The sequence below is a fragment of the Phymastichus coffea genome, unplaced genomic scaffold (genome assembly GCF_024137745.1).
Source record: "Phymastichus coffea isolate CEN01 unplaced genomic scaffold, Cenicafe_Pcof_1.1 PCOF00055, whole genome shotgun sequence".
In the NCBI taxonomy this organism is placed as follows: domain Eukaryota; kingdom Metazoa; phylum Arthropoda; class Insecta; order Hymenoptera; family Eulophidae; genus Phymastichus; species Phymastichus coffea.
Window position 1 is genome coordinate 1023312 of NW_026706866.1, and position 14451 is coordinate 1037762.

General features: G+C 33.2%; 2 protein-coding genes across 3 annotated transcripts; one reads left to right on the forward strand and one right to left on the reverse strand.

The window, feature by feature from the left end:
* Positions 1 to 1677: 1677 nt before the first annotated feature.
* LOC131665975 (ATP-binding cassette sub-family B member 6) lies at positions 1678 to 14444 on the reverse strand. The gene is made up of 19 exons (XM_058938278.1): positions 14315 to 14444; positions 13472 to 13920; positions 12715 to 12914; positions 11780 to 11942; positions 11377 to 11588; positions 11145 to 11291; positions 10810 to 11033; positions 10366 to 10747; positions 9951 to 10294; positions 9711 to 9868; positions 9238 to 9614; positions 4817 to 4985; positions 4574 to 4745; positions 4334 to 4514; positions 3966 to 4189; positions 3523 to 3904; positions 3101 to 3444; positions 2859 to 3016; positions 1678 to 2745 (listed from the first exon to the last, which is right to left on the reverse strand). Exons 2-19 carry the CDS (start codon positions 13781 to 13783, stop codon positions 2290 to 2292), a joined length of 4605 nt encoding a protein of 1534 aa, XP_058794261.1. The 5' UTR covers positions 13784 to 13920; positions 14315 to 14444; the 3' UTR covers positions 1678 to 2289.
* Positions 11961 to 13578, forward strand: LOC131666004 (NADH dehydrogenase [ubiquinone] 1 alpha subcomplex subunit 6). Of its 2 annotated transcripts, none has more exons than XM_058938316.1 (2): positions 11961 to 12112; positions 12983 to 13578. In XM_058938316.1, the coding sequence occupies exon 2, from the start codon at positions 13000 to 13002 to the stop codon at positions 13369 to 13371; it is 372 nt and encodes a 123-aa protein (XP_058794299.1). In that variant the 5' UTR covers positions 11961 to 12112; positions 12983 to 12999; the 3' UTR covers positions 13372 to 13578. The 2 variants fall into 2 exon arrangements, with proteins under 2 accessions (XP_058794299.1, XP_058794300.1); XM_058938317.1 differs by lacking the exon at positions 11961 to 12112 and adding an exon at positions 12648 to 12906.
* Positions 14445 to 14451: the final 7 nt, after the last annotated feature.

Genomic DNA, 14451 nt, shown 5'->3' on the forward strand with positions numbered 1-14451 from the left:
TTAGAAAAACGATAAGAAATCATTTTCTCATCCACCTTTCTAAATGGCGCTTGCCACATATCCTGATAAATACCGCCTTGCAATAGCCGATATTCGTTTTGTTTTTTTAACTTCGTTTCTTTACTATTAGTTGCATGATATATTTGTGACATCTCCACTACATAGGTAAAGGATTTATCTTATGAATAACGAAAAATACGATTCTGTACAAAATCCTGTATATTTTATTTGTTCATTATGGAAATTATGTTATCATCAATGGTCATATAAATGATGCTTCAAATATTTACATTTGTACATTATCAATAATAAAAGACTAAACGCGCGAACTTCAACGCTCGCAAGTAATAGCATTTTTACAATATAAGTATTTAATAACCATTCTTTTATTGTTCCGTACCGTCAGCTCCTTGTTTATTTTTCAACAACGCATTCCATATATCACAGTAAATGCCATTTCGCAGTAGTAGATCTTCGTTGTTGATAACTCCACAGCTGCAGCGAGCCAAACGCCAAGAAATCAGGGCAGTACTGACAGTGTCCATAAAGCATTTTGAGATGCTTTGCTTCACCCAAATATCGCTCAATGTTACGTTAACCGGGTAATACATTGTCGTCGTATTATCAGCCACTGCGCGTGTCCACAGATTTAGCCACTGTTGATTGATTGCGTTGAGGCATATACGCTACATCCCGAAATTCGCGTTCCTCTTGGCGAAACTGCCTGTACGTTGAAGGGGCGGGGGGAGGGGGGAGACGGTGAAATGCAAGAAATCAATTTTTGCGATCGCTTCGTGAAATTCTTTGCAAGTTTCGAATGATGATATCAAAGGTGATATCGTTCTCTCTACGAAAATAATTCGGAGGACTCTTGTACATCATTTATGGAGAACACGAGCATTCGATCTACGCGTATTTTATTAACCAATTCCGACAAACGCCCAATCGTTTCGTTACTTATCGCCTCTCGGTCGCATCTTATTGCAAAATCAATGAAAACACAAGACATCGATTGCTTACCGCACGGGAAAACCAGAAGTCGACCGTAATCCCACCGTAACATTGACTCACTTGCGAATATGAGTCGCGACGGCAGTGCATTCGATGTCGCAGTTCTGTAATTTTTCACGCTCATACTGGTTCCGCAATCCATTCCGCACCGATGACTATTTTAAGCGTGCGATCTTGTGCGCCATCACGGTAATTTACAGATTTTCGTAGATCGTTTAACGCAGACGATAATGAAACGAGATAGTTTGACATAGTTTGACTGAAAGCAACTTGTTCGACCGAGAGCGTCGATGCGAGCATGGTACGAACCGCGACTTAGAAATATAGTCTACTGCAATTATAAATATTTAACACCGACGGCTATATAGACTGAGAGCCACGAGCTTGCATCATGCGCAGCTATATGAATTACAATTCTTTTTTGTTTTCAAATTGAATTTTTTGAAAATTATAAATCTATTGAATAATTATATTTAGAAAATATTAAGTTGACTAATGGAAGACTGAAAAAAAGTAACTTTAACATTAGTTCGGATCATTATAACTTCATTTTGAAGCTTTCATAAAATCATAACAAAAGATAACGGCAAGAAAGATAACGGGCAGATCATTAAAAGTGCAATACAAGTTACCAAGTCAAGAAAAATTAATTTATTGTGCGTTTCACCCGCTTACATAAAAAGCGAAAGTTTTTCAATAACAAATTCTAATTGTCCAAATTCTAATTGTTCAAGTGACATACAGAATTTGGTTTTCACAGCTTTATGAATATAAGATTAAAAATAAATAATTACTCGCCCAACAACGCATTTATGCGTAGTAAAAGATTTTCAAATGTCTAAGAATTCTGCTAAAGCTCAAACGGCCTCATACTTGTATCGGCACTCCGTATTAACTCGAGATTTTGAGCTGCTCTGGAGCCAGTCGAGAGCTCGCGTTAACGAATTACTGTATATTCAAGTATTATAAATTTATGTAAAATAAAAAATATTATCTTTGAAATTTTTAAATACGACGTTCATAAGAATATACATACTTTGATAAAATTGAGTTGACAAGCCCGAAAAAAATGAATAGAGTTTTGAAACAGTCGCCAGCTAAAGCTGTAGGCAAAGTTAAATTTTAAATGAAAGCAATTGAGCTTTTGGTTAAGTGTAAACAGTCTCATTATAAAGATAATCTTCAATAATAACGTTCTTTTGAAGATTTATCGAATTAATCACAATAAAACTTTCATTTGTTTGAATTCAAATGATTCGATTAAGATAACACGTTCTGTCAAGTTGAACAACGGTATCGTACCCGTAGCAACGCCGAAAATAGCACTATAGAACTAAGTAACCAAAACGACCATGGGGTATAACGAGGGGTCAATGATTTCGCTTCGTCAATAAGTTCTCGTTCACTTCTCTGCTGCGCCTTCCACATATCGAGATAAATACCGCCCGCCTGTGCAATCAAGTCCTCGTGCTTTCCCCGCTCAACTATTTCGCCCTCTTTCAGTACGAAAATTTCATCGGCATGGACGACAGTGGACAGTCTATGGGCTACAATGATCGTCGTGCAATTTGCACACACGCGGTTCAAAGCAGCTTGTATATTTCGCTCTGTTTGAGTATCTAATGCACTTGTGGCCTCGTCCAACAAGACTATTTTTGGAGCTTTCAGTATCGTTCGAGCAATAGCGACTCGTTGCTTTTCTCCGCCGCTGAGGCGGAATCCGCGCTCCCCAACCTGTAAAGTTGATTATTGCAAGTAGTTTGCACTCATTTCACAACGCGAATTATTTCCGATATTTGTGATTTGGCATGTTAAAGGCTTTGAAATAATTTACGGGTAAGCTTTACCTTCGTTTCATAGCCCTCGGGAAATGTGAGAATTCGCTCGTGAATGTCAGCATTTTTCGCTGCAGCTACTATGTCATCTTCCGTGGCTCCAAATCTTCCATATTGAATATTATATTTTATCGTATTATTAAATAGTACGGTATCTTGAGGAACCACACCTGCATTTCATAATCATAAGAATACAGTATTTAAAGAAAATTCAGAGCAAGAATTTTTTACCTACATATTAGAGTTACGATTACCAATTGATTTTCGTAAAGAATCTTGTCTGATAGTCTTGATATCTTGCTTATCTATGGAAATGCTTCCTTCACTGGCATCATAAAACCTAGACAGCAACCGTATAACAGTCGACTTTCCTGCTCCAGAAGGTCCGACAAAAGCGACCGTTTTACCGGGCGGGATGACGAAACTGACTTTCTTCAAGGCAGGCCTGTCGAGGCTGTACGAGAACGAAACATCGGAGAATTCGACATGACCCCCGTTTACTATGAGAGCTTTAGCATTCTGCAAGTCCTCGATTCCTTGGGGTTCTCGAAGCAAAGCAAACATACTCTCCATGTCAGCGAAGTTATTCTGGATCTCCCTGCGAGGCAGATTTATTATTGTTGCTTGCCACGCCACGTTTGCGAAGAAAATACGACGTAATCATTGCTTCTTTTACCCGCAGTAAGTCCCGAACGAATTTAGTGGCACGTACAACTGTATAATACTGCTTGCGAACAGAACGTAATCTCCTGTAGTGAGAACTTTTTCATTGACAACCATCCGTAGGCATAACAAACAGCCAGCTAATAGGCCGATAGAAACAACGAGATTCCGTGAAAGATTTAAGCAATTCGACATTTTTCTAAATATTCTTTCTTCTTTCTGATATTCAAATACGGCTTCATTGTAACTATCTACTTCGATTGATTCAGCTCCGTAGTATTTTACAGTTTCGAAATTGAGTAAGCTATCCGTACATCGTGCTTTTCGAGCGTTGTCAGCCAAATTTTTACGCTCAAGGGACCTTGATCGCCACTTGGTAAAGAGTATCGTCGCAACTGGTAAAAACAAATAACATTCATAACGTATTCTTATTGCAAAGCCGAAAAAAATGTTTACCAATATATAAAAATACAGTAATCAAAACTATCAGTCCGAGCTCTTTGCTAAATACATTTACGAAAAATATCACCGTTACACCAATATCTAGAATAGTAGGCAAGAGGGAGAATAAGACAGTTTCCAACAATTTATTCATAGAATCAGTTCCGCGATCCATGATACGGAGGACCTCTCCAGTTTTTCGATTGAGATGCCAGCGCACATTCAAGCCATGTAAATGCCTAGAATAAGCAACACGTAATCAAATCACTGTGTTCATTCAATATTTTAATTGAAAAATATGGTACGTCTATCAATAAATTTTAATAAGTAATTCAATTGAGACTGAACGAGCCTTGGAAACATGAATGCAAACATTAATGTACCTGAATAATGTTATTTCTACATTTCGAGTCGTGTATTGTTGAATTTCCATCCATACATGTGATCGCACGGTATTTAATAAACCTATACCTCCCGTAGCACCTCTTTGAAGGAATTTCAAAGTAACGTAAATAACTACCAAGTCCCATCTAGAGAGATGATATTCCAGTAAATTAATGCGTTATAACTAATTCAGAATCAACGTACAATGAGAATTTTTCATTGAATTTTAAACCTGTATGCTCCAGATATAATGCTATCTACTATTTTTTTATGATACATGGGAGCGTAAAAATTAATCACTCGTCCAATGAAGATGATTGAGATACAAATCAGCAGCAGTAATCGGTGCGAGATCTTTCCTTTTGGCCAAACAAACGAAGCTAATGATTTAGCGGTATGACAGGCATTCTTCTGCGATACGTTTATCGATTTGATTTGATTTTTCACGAAAATAAGATAGATGTTTGTTATTACAAACTTACATTTTGATTGGATTTTGACCGACAGGTTAGGTTGCGAATCTCGGTCTGATTGTCGAACAATATTGGAGTAACAGCCGACGTAGTGAAACCGATACTAGGTGAGAGAAAACAATTGATACAACGCACGATGAATGCAGCCATTTCTATTCTTATAAGATTTTTATTAGTCCTGAAAAGTAATTGTTTAATTAGACTTTGACCAGTTGAGTTCATATGTGACAAAGTTTTTTATGGATTTATTAACTTTTACTACTAATTCTTAATTAGATTATTTCTAATTTTTAACGATTATTTAGATTTGATAAGATGGATTAGATTAGGTTAGTGGAATTAACAATATCAGAAACTGTCGCAATGATCTTCAACTCACTTTCGATATATATCGATAAAATTTATAAATAAGCCAGCGAAGGTTAATAAAACCATAACAAACTTTGACATATATGAATTCAACAACAGTATATATATATATATATATATATATATATATATATATATATATTGCTATTCTTATTGAAATGACACATTTTGGTTAGCATGTAGTTTCTTTGTTGTTATATTTTTGAGCTTATAAAAATATCGTTGAATGGCATTCTGTAAATAAAAATAATTTTTGTGTACGTAAAGAGATGTTTATCGAATGGTATCTTTTGAAATCCATTACTCAGCGTTTTTATCGGGAGATCAGTACTTTCGTACGAATGATTTTGAAATTCGGACGATCAGAAAGCTAATTATCTCTTGACTTCATCACCACAGTAAATATTAAGAAAAATAGGAAGTTTATAATGTGATTTGGAAGAAAACATTTTTGAGATTATTTTCAAATAGAATAAAAAAGCTAAAATACGATCTTCCGAAAGGTTATCGTGATCAGAAAGCTTCGATCGGCCTGCGCTCAGAAGGAAATCCTCTTGCCGCAAGTTAAGCATGGCATTGATCAAATATCAATGGAAAAGAATCGTCGCTTAGTGCAAGATGACATTCTCTTGTTATCAGAATGTATCGCCTCGAACGAATATAAGCCTCTCGCGACAAGAGCACTTGCCTGGCAGATAGCGCAGATGCCTACACTGCGAAACATTATTTACGTTACGCGCAAGCCTTATTATAGCGCTACGGGGAGACTGCTCTGCGTAGGCTATTTTTCGCTAGACACGAAGAAAAGGCCGAGGACGGGAAATTGGGTTAACGCATTTCATCTGCGTAGAATATTGACAAAACTAACTTTAAGATCGATGAAATTTGTAATGGTCAAAATGTGTATTGCCGCGGCGTGATATTCTAATTTCTGTAAGTGTTTATTTTCATATAGTGTTTTGCGGCTAATAAAGCGACTCATATTAGCTTTACTATCTTACCTATAATGAGTACTTACCTCTATCATTCGACAATTAATATCCTCGCGATACCACGCACCGACGATAGCAAGATCTTTTAAATTCAATCAAGGCTATATTGCATTTCAGTGGCCGCATAACGGATTTGAATCAATGCAAACAACAGTTGCTTTTTCAACGTCATTTAAAAGGAATTGGTACACGACGCTGAACATTTACAAATGCTTACAGCTTTCTATTGTTTGCGACCTCACTGAGATAAAAAAAAATTAAGGAAACCCAGCCATTATGCACAGATGCTGAAGCCAAGCAACGCGGAATATACGCTTGCGCCAGTTGTTACAAAACTAGTTGCTTTTGTCGCGCGCATATCCCTTCTTCCAACCGCGTCAATACACCTTCGGCCGACATCCTACTTGTCGAAATTAAACGCATCTCCATTGGTATATGCAGCATCCGAGTGTTCGTGCACTATACTAGCTTGTTGCAGTTATACCCGAGCATAATATAATACAGATGTCTTATCTAACACATAATTATAGCATCAAGCTTTTCCAAATTTGTCTTTAAGAATATTTTACGAAATGAGTCGAAGAGCCTATACCCAACCTGCAGTATTTTTGCACTAATTTCCGTATAACTTTCGCTATTCAAAGTACTAGAAGTACACAAGTGAATCTTTTCATTCCTGCTCCACGACCTGACGAATTTAAGCGCTTATGCTTGCTCTTCAGCTCAGGGCTTGTTGAAATTTACGGTCATCGAATGTTTGGAAACCTTATGAACAAATACGCTGTCGAATAGGCTTTGATAATCGCTGCGTTGGCGTAACATCAATTTAGTAAATCGCTTCCGTAACTTTCTTTTTAAACATTAAGATATCAAAATAAATGCGCACATTTTTGGGACGTTAACAAACAATGAAGTATCGACAAAATAAATTCCATTTTCAAAAATTCGTAATAGACTTTCATCGAATGAGGTACCGTATTTCTTCATCATTCTTCAGTTCACAATTGTTTCTCAATAATCAAAAATACATACGGGATCTTGAAAAAGAACTACAAAAAACTAGACACTGTAAGAAGTCTCTCCATAGTTTTTCCCAAGCGAAATAAAACGTTTTAACTTGGAAAGTTTCAGCTATTTGCGAAAACAGAAACTGGTCTTTTTGCAGAAACTGCAAAAAAAAGTAATTTATTTAATGCGTACGTACATGTAGATATTTTGAATGGACCACGGAAGATTTAATCGGTGAAGAACTTCATTGTTTTTAATGATAGATAGGATATCCACTACGTATTCTTACAGATAAAACGTTAGTTCGATTGCTTTAATTGGAGGTATCTTTTAATTCAATCGATAAATATTTATTCATGCTTGCGTGTCATCAACGCCAATCCATCTAAAACATTAACACGGACTAGCGACTAGATATTTGAAGTGAATAATCAAGAACAGAATAGTAGATATGAAATGTCAAAAAATGTATTCTAACAATAATTTATATATCAATTAACATTCGTTCATACCCTAAAAAAAGTTTATATTTTATGTTATATTTTTTGTAAGCAAATGGACATTTTTAATTTCTTCGAAATAATGTTCGGCTTTCTAAAAAGGCAAATAATATTCAACATTGATTAGTATACTATACGTGAAACGTATATGAGTAATTATAATTAATCTAATCGTTTTAAGAATCTGAAAATAAACCGTGTTGACAATCTGCAAAAATCCTTAGCGAAAAAGATATCAGAGACATTATATTATTGATCTTGCGAATATTTCTAAAAAATAATCGCAAAGTTGAGGAAAAAGATAACAAAAACTGGAGTAATATTTTATAAATTATATCACTTTCACATGTGTATTGCAAAATAAATAAATTAATAATGCTCGATCATCAAGTGCTACGTTAAAATTTTGAAATAAATTGCAAAATAAATAATTTTTAATTAAATAGACAAAATTTCAAGGTGTGCAAACTGCACTGAGCGAAAATTAACGCATAGGCGTAATAAAGAAAACTGAAAACTCAATAATTTATTCAGCAAAAAATGTTTTTATACTGTAATGAAAATGAGAGTAATATTTATTAAGCATCAAATCATTTTTAATATTTGTGATCAAACAAAAGTGAAATAGTTTCTTAGGTTAATTGTTTGTCATCAGTATTAAAGTTCGTATTGATACGATGGAGGCTATTAAAATTTTATGTTGGTCACTGACAAATAACTTAAAGGTACAATTTAAAGCTACTGTTATCTATGTAAACTATTGCTTTCTGCAAGCATGCATTTTTATTATTTAGAGAACAAAGCTTGTTGAGTTTTAGTTAAATGTTCATTTGTCATAAAATTAAATTTGAATAGAAATTTTGATTTGCTTTGTATTCCTAAAAATTTCAGTTAAATAGATGACATCAGGATATTGGTAGATCAAATTTCATTTAATGTGAATATGCTCTTTTATTCAACCATTTATTTATTTTTCAAATAAATTTAGTACACAATGTTTGATAACGTAGAAGTACACCATATCACCAATATTAATGACACTTTGGAAAATTTCCTTTGCGTTATTTATTATTAATAACAAAAATATTTGTATCTTTGGCAGTAAGGTTATTTAAATTAAGAAATATAAGTTTTTCCTTTAGTTATAAACAACTAAATCTTGTTAAACTTTTTCATATTTTCCTTGCAATGTCTATAAAATTATTAATATCGTATTTCATTGAACAGTGTTGAATATATTTAAAGTATGTTCAAAATTCGATTGAAAAAGAGTATCTTCACCTTTTCAAAATTCAAAATGGCTTGAATTTACTTTAAAATAGTTGGTATTTACATTTCATTACGTAATTCTAGGAAACTTGAAAAGTATTTTATTTTTTATCGATGATTTCACGTTGACGAAACTTTTTGCTTTTTTTTAAATAACGTATAAAAATTCCCAAAATTTCTGTAAGCAAAAAGGTTGTACGAGTGAATCCACGAAATCTGCGAGATAAATTTATACTAGAAAAAGTAGCTCCTGCATCAGTCATTTAATAACTTTGCTAAATCAGGCATCTACTTAGAAGTTTCACCCCCTAAAGCTTTCGCTTCATTGGTAGCCTCTTGTTCATTTCTCAGTTGCGCTTCCCACATATCATGATAAAAGCCACCTGTCGCTATTAAATCCTCGTGCTTACCGCGCTCAACTATTTCGCCCTCTTTCAGTACCAAAATTTCATCAGCATGGATGATAGTGGAAAGTCGATGAGCTATGATGATCGACGTGCGATAGGCACACACGTGATTCAAAGCAGCTTGTATATTTCGCTCTGTTTGAGTATCTAATGCACTTGTGGCTTCGTCCAATAAGACTATTTTTGGAACTTTCAGTATCGTTCGAGCAATAGCGACTCGTTGCTTTTCTCCGCCGCTGAGGCGCAATCCGCGCTCCCCAACCTGTAAACATTTCAATAGCAATTATAAATTGAACAATTTGAGTTTTTGTTATTATATAAAATAAGATTAGAAAAACTTGATTCGTGTGATTGTTACCTGAGTTTCATAACCATCTGGGAATGTAAGGATCCGCTCATGAATATCAGCATATTTAGCTGCTGTTATTATATCAGCTTCTGGCGCATCAATCTTTCCGTACTGAATATTATATTTTATCGTATTATTGAATAATACTGTATCTTGTGGAACCACGCCTATAATTTTTAATCATTAAAGTTAAAAGAAATTATAATAAAAAATTATAACAATTTTGCAGCAATCACGAATTCAAATTACCAATTATTTTTCGAAGAGACTCTTGTTTGACAGCTTTTATGTACTGTCCATCTATAATGATAGCGCCTTCATTAACATCATAAAACCTAAATAACAAGCGCATAATAGTCGATTTTCCAGCTCCAGAAGGTCCGACGAGTGCAATCGTTTTACCAGGTGGTACAACGAAACTGATGTTTTTCAAAACAGGTCTTTCTGGAACGTACGAGAAAGAAACATTAGAGAATTCAACTTGGCCTTTATTTACTAGCAATGGTCCAGCCCCTGGTGCATCCGTGATTTCTTGGTTTTCTCGAAGCAAATCAAACATATTTTCCATGTCAATAAAATTCTTCTGAATAGCTCTATAATAAGATTTTAATTACATATATGTGACGTTATTTTTGGTCAAGTAAATAATATTTAAGGTTTATACCTGTAATATGTTCCAAACCAATTGAGAGGCACATACAATTGGATAATGTAACTTGCAAATAGAACATAGTCACCAATAGTTAGACCTTCTTTGTTAATCACCATGTGTAGACATAACAAAGATCCGGCTAACAATCCACAGCTAACAATAATATTTTGTAAAGTGTTCAAAATGTTTAATGTTATCATAGATTTCCATTCTTCATTTTGATATTTCAGTATAGCTTCTCTATAGCTATCAACTTCGTATTCTTCTGCGCCATAGTATTTCACAGTCTCAAAATTGAGTAAACTATCAACACTTCGTGCTTTTTGAGCGTTATCGGCTAAATTCATACGTCTTTGGAATTTAGTACGCCATTCTGTGACGCCTATTGTGGCGACTGTTGAAAATAAAATAAGTATTCTAATATTGTTTAATTACAAAATAAAAAAGAATATTTACCAATATAAAGTATCATTGTCGTAAATACAATTAATCCGAACCACTTGTTAAATGAACTAATAAAAAATACTACTGCCACAAGAATGTCTACAATAGTCGGCATGATAGAAAACAATATGTAGTTTAATAAGTTATTGATAGAATCCGTTCCACGATCCATTACGCGAAGTACTTCTCCAGTTTTACGGCCAAGGTGCCAGCGCAAACTCAAGCTATGAAGATGTCTGAAATATTGCCGTGTTCAAATTATTAAATAATCATTTTCATCTGCACATAACTAGAGATAATATATTACTATGTAGATAACGTTAATTAAGATTGACAAATTGGCATACCGAAACAGTTCTACTTCTACTTCACGAGTCGTATATTGTTGAATTCGAATCCATAAGAAAGATCTCAAATTATTTAACAAACCCATACCTCCCGTACCCCCTCCTTGTAGGAATTTGAATCCTACATAAATAAGTATGAAATCCCATCTGTAAAGTATAAATAAAAATATCTTTATTGATACAAAAATACTTAAATCTTCTGAGAAATTAGCAATACATCATATAGACATACCTGAACTGTCCTGGTGTATCTGTCACGCTATCTACAATTTTTTTATTGTAAATTGGTACATAGAGATTAATTACCCTTCCAGCAAGAAGTAATGCAAAACAAAAAATCACCCGTAGCTGGAGCAAAATGCTTTTCTTTGGCCAAAGAAAAGGAGCAAGAGTTTTGACTTTATACCAAGCATTTTTCCACGTTGATACATTATCGTTTCGGCGCTAGAAATAATATAGCGATAACGTTAAATGAATTTTCATGATCTTTTATTTATCACCGAAAAATTATTGGACGTATTTATAATCTATATATAAGAAGTAAAATATTAATTTTTAATAAATCATTATCATTATTTTAATAAATCATTATTTTATAAAAATAAAGTTATTTAATAAAAAATTCTAAGACTTACACCTTGATAGAATGTCGACCTGGTGTTCGCATCATCTTCAAAGCTATGATAACTGCTTGGTAAATCACCGATAATACCTGGTGCGCGTAGACCAAGAGCGAAAATAAGAAGACTACTGACATAACGTAGAACAAACAGTGTCATTTCCACTCTGTCGGTAAATCTGCAAATAGATCAAGTATATATATAAATAAGTATTTGAAGCTTTTGTAGCAGACTATGGTTCATCAAAATACATCCAAGTTTTCTTTTACTCTTTAGCTCTTAATTTACTGTGAAAGTGCATTATAGTTGGATTTCAACTTTAACCATTTGTTGTTAGATACTTATAAGGTACTATTTTGTTTTAATAATTTGTTTAAGGTATACATTGATAAGACATGAGGTTAGGTTCGGGCATCCATATATTCTTATAATGTTAAGCTTATCCATTCGGATTAATGACACTGAAGTAATATTTTAAAAAAGCACACTGCCCGGACATTAAATCGTGACTCCCGAAGTGCAAAATCCAAATTATTTTCAACGACTAAGCATCGATGACACCAAACGAGGTTAAGTCAAGGATTTATTTTGGCAATTTGCACCTCCACAACTTGCTGGAAAAACCAATTGGATACCATCGAATAGTTGAAAATAATTCGGATTTTGAACTTTTCTGGTCGCGAATTAATGTCCGTATAATACTAATTATCAACCTCATTATAAAATATCTCATAAAAATATGTCAAATGAATGCATTTCAGAGACGAAAATGTCAAAAAAAGTGACTTGAAAATTTTTCTTTCCAATGACAACGTAAAATTTAAATTATTTTATAAATTTATTACTGTTGAACAATAAACAATTTAATAAAAATCCCAACAGGGCTTCTTCATGGTATACAGCAGTGTATCAAAGACACCTTAAATGAATATTTATAATGTATTACTTACGTATTCAATTTAAACCACCATTCCCACTTTGAAATATTAACAAATACAAGATTTTCTGAGACAAAAGCAATTGTCCAAAATCCTAATAAGACGATCCCATGACCACGGGGTGGTGGGCTTGGTAATGATTTGTATCTTTCCACTCTTAGTACATAAAATGAATATGGATAAATAATGACTGTAAAAACTGTTGTAAGAATCTACAAATAGAAAATTATATCACTTTTATTGTATGAACATATATATTTTATGTTTTGTATCATTTCAGTTAAAGCAAAATATAAAATGGCTTCTCCTATACAATCTGCTACTCGTCAAGTAAAACCACTTTTATCATTGAACCAAGTTGAAGCAAAGAGAAGAGTTTTCAATTTATACAAAGCATGGATTCGACAGATACCTTACATTTTACAAGATTATGAGATTCCAAAAAGTGATAGGAATTTAAAAATGAAAATTAGAGAAGAATTTTTAAAGAATGCTTATGTTAAAGACATCAGAGTTATTGATATGCTAGTGATAAAAGGTCAGATGGAATTGAAAGAAGTAGTTGAACGCTGGAAAAACAAAGGGGCATTAATGTTTTACTTCAAGGATACTGTTGAACCAAAACCTACAGATTTTTTGTCTAAATTCATGTCAGGAAACGATCCTTAAGGCAATTAGTATGAAACTCAGTTCAAGTAAAAACTCATGTTTTACGTAGAAATGTAAATATGGTAAAAACTGATGAAAATATACTTAAATAAACTCTTACCATGTAACCATAAACTTGTTTATCGTTCAAAACTGTAGCTTGCAAAATTATTCTGAGAAGACTTAAAATTGGCATAAAGAATAATAAAAATTTTTGCAGCAGATATAATCTATTTTTTGGCAATGTATGTAAGTCGTTATCAGATCCATAACGTCTATACATCCACAGCTGAGTTGAACCAAAAATCAATATATATAAAGAGATCACAGCAGTACTGACAGTGTCCATAAAACATTTCGACATGCCATTGTTCACCCATATTTCATTGAATGTTATATTTGGTGGACAATAAGTCATTTTTATACTTCCCATGTTTAATCTTTTTTTTTAATACTATCAGTCAAAGCTCTTCCTGTAAATATTTCTATTACTATCTACTTTTATACAAACATTCTCTTTTTGTAGTTGAATTTTCAATAAATTTTATTTTCTTCTTTTATCAAGACCACCTGAAAGTAAGAAAAGTTATAAATAATTTATTAATAAAAGACATGAATTCGTCATTGTTAATATCTCTGAGATAAATATTACTTTTTATCTATGAATAACGTCGAAATTATTTATACACACACTTCTTGCAAATCGCAATTCACAATTTTAATAAGTGCGACAGGAAAATTACTAAATACAAATGTAGAACAATGATAACTAGAAAAAAGAAATTGTGTAAAGTCATTTCTAAGGCCATTGCGTAATGATACTTTTCTTAGTTTTCATGAATTAGCAAAACAAATTTTTACTAGATTCAAGCGTACAATTGAGCTGTCTTTAACCTTACTAATTTACGTTTTATTACAGTTAAAAAAGTTTTAAAAAATTATTGTCATATTTTTTTGTACTCACCATTATAACACGTTTCTAGTATAGAGTATAGCATTTCCAATTAATAAGACATTATTTTAATACTTATGTCGACATAATCGTTAACACAGCTTTGTATTTTTTTATGTATGTACTATAGAAATGATCCTATTACACAG

Coding starts and splice junctions, on each gene's coding strand:
- LOC131666004 (XM_058938316.1), top strand. CDS start 13,000: ATGGCTTCTCCTATACAATCTGCTACTCGTCAAGTAAAACCACTTTTA.
- LOC131665975 (XM_058938278.1), bottom strand. CDS start 13,783: ATGGGAAGTATAAAAATGACTTATTGTCCACCAAATATAACATTCAAT. Junction 11,034..11,144: donor GTAGAAGTAGAACTGTTTCG/GTATGCCAATTT, acceptor GCAATATTTCAG/ACATCTTCATAGCTTGAGTT. Junction 9,869..9,950: donor GTCTCTTCGAAAAATAATTG/GTAATTTGAATT, acceptor TAAAAATTATAG/GCGTGGTTCCACAAGATACA.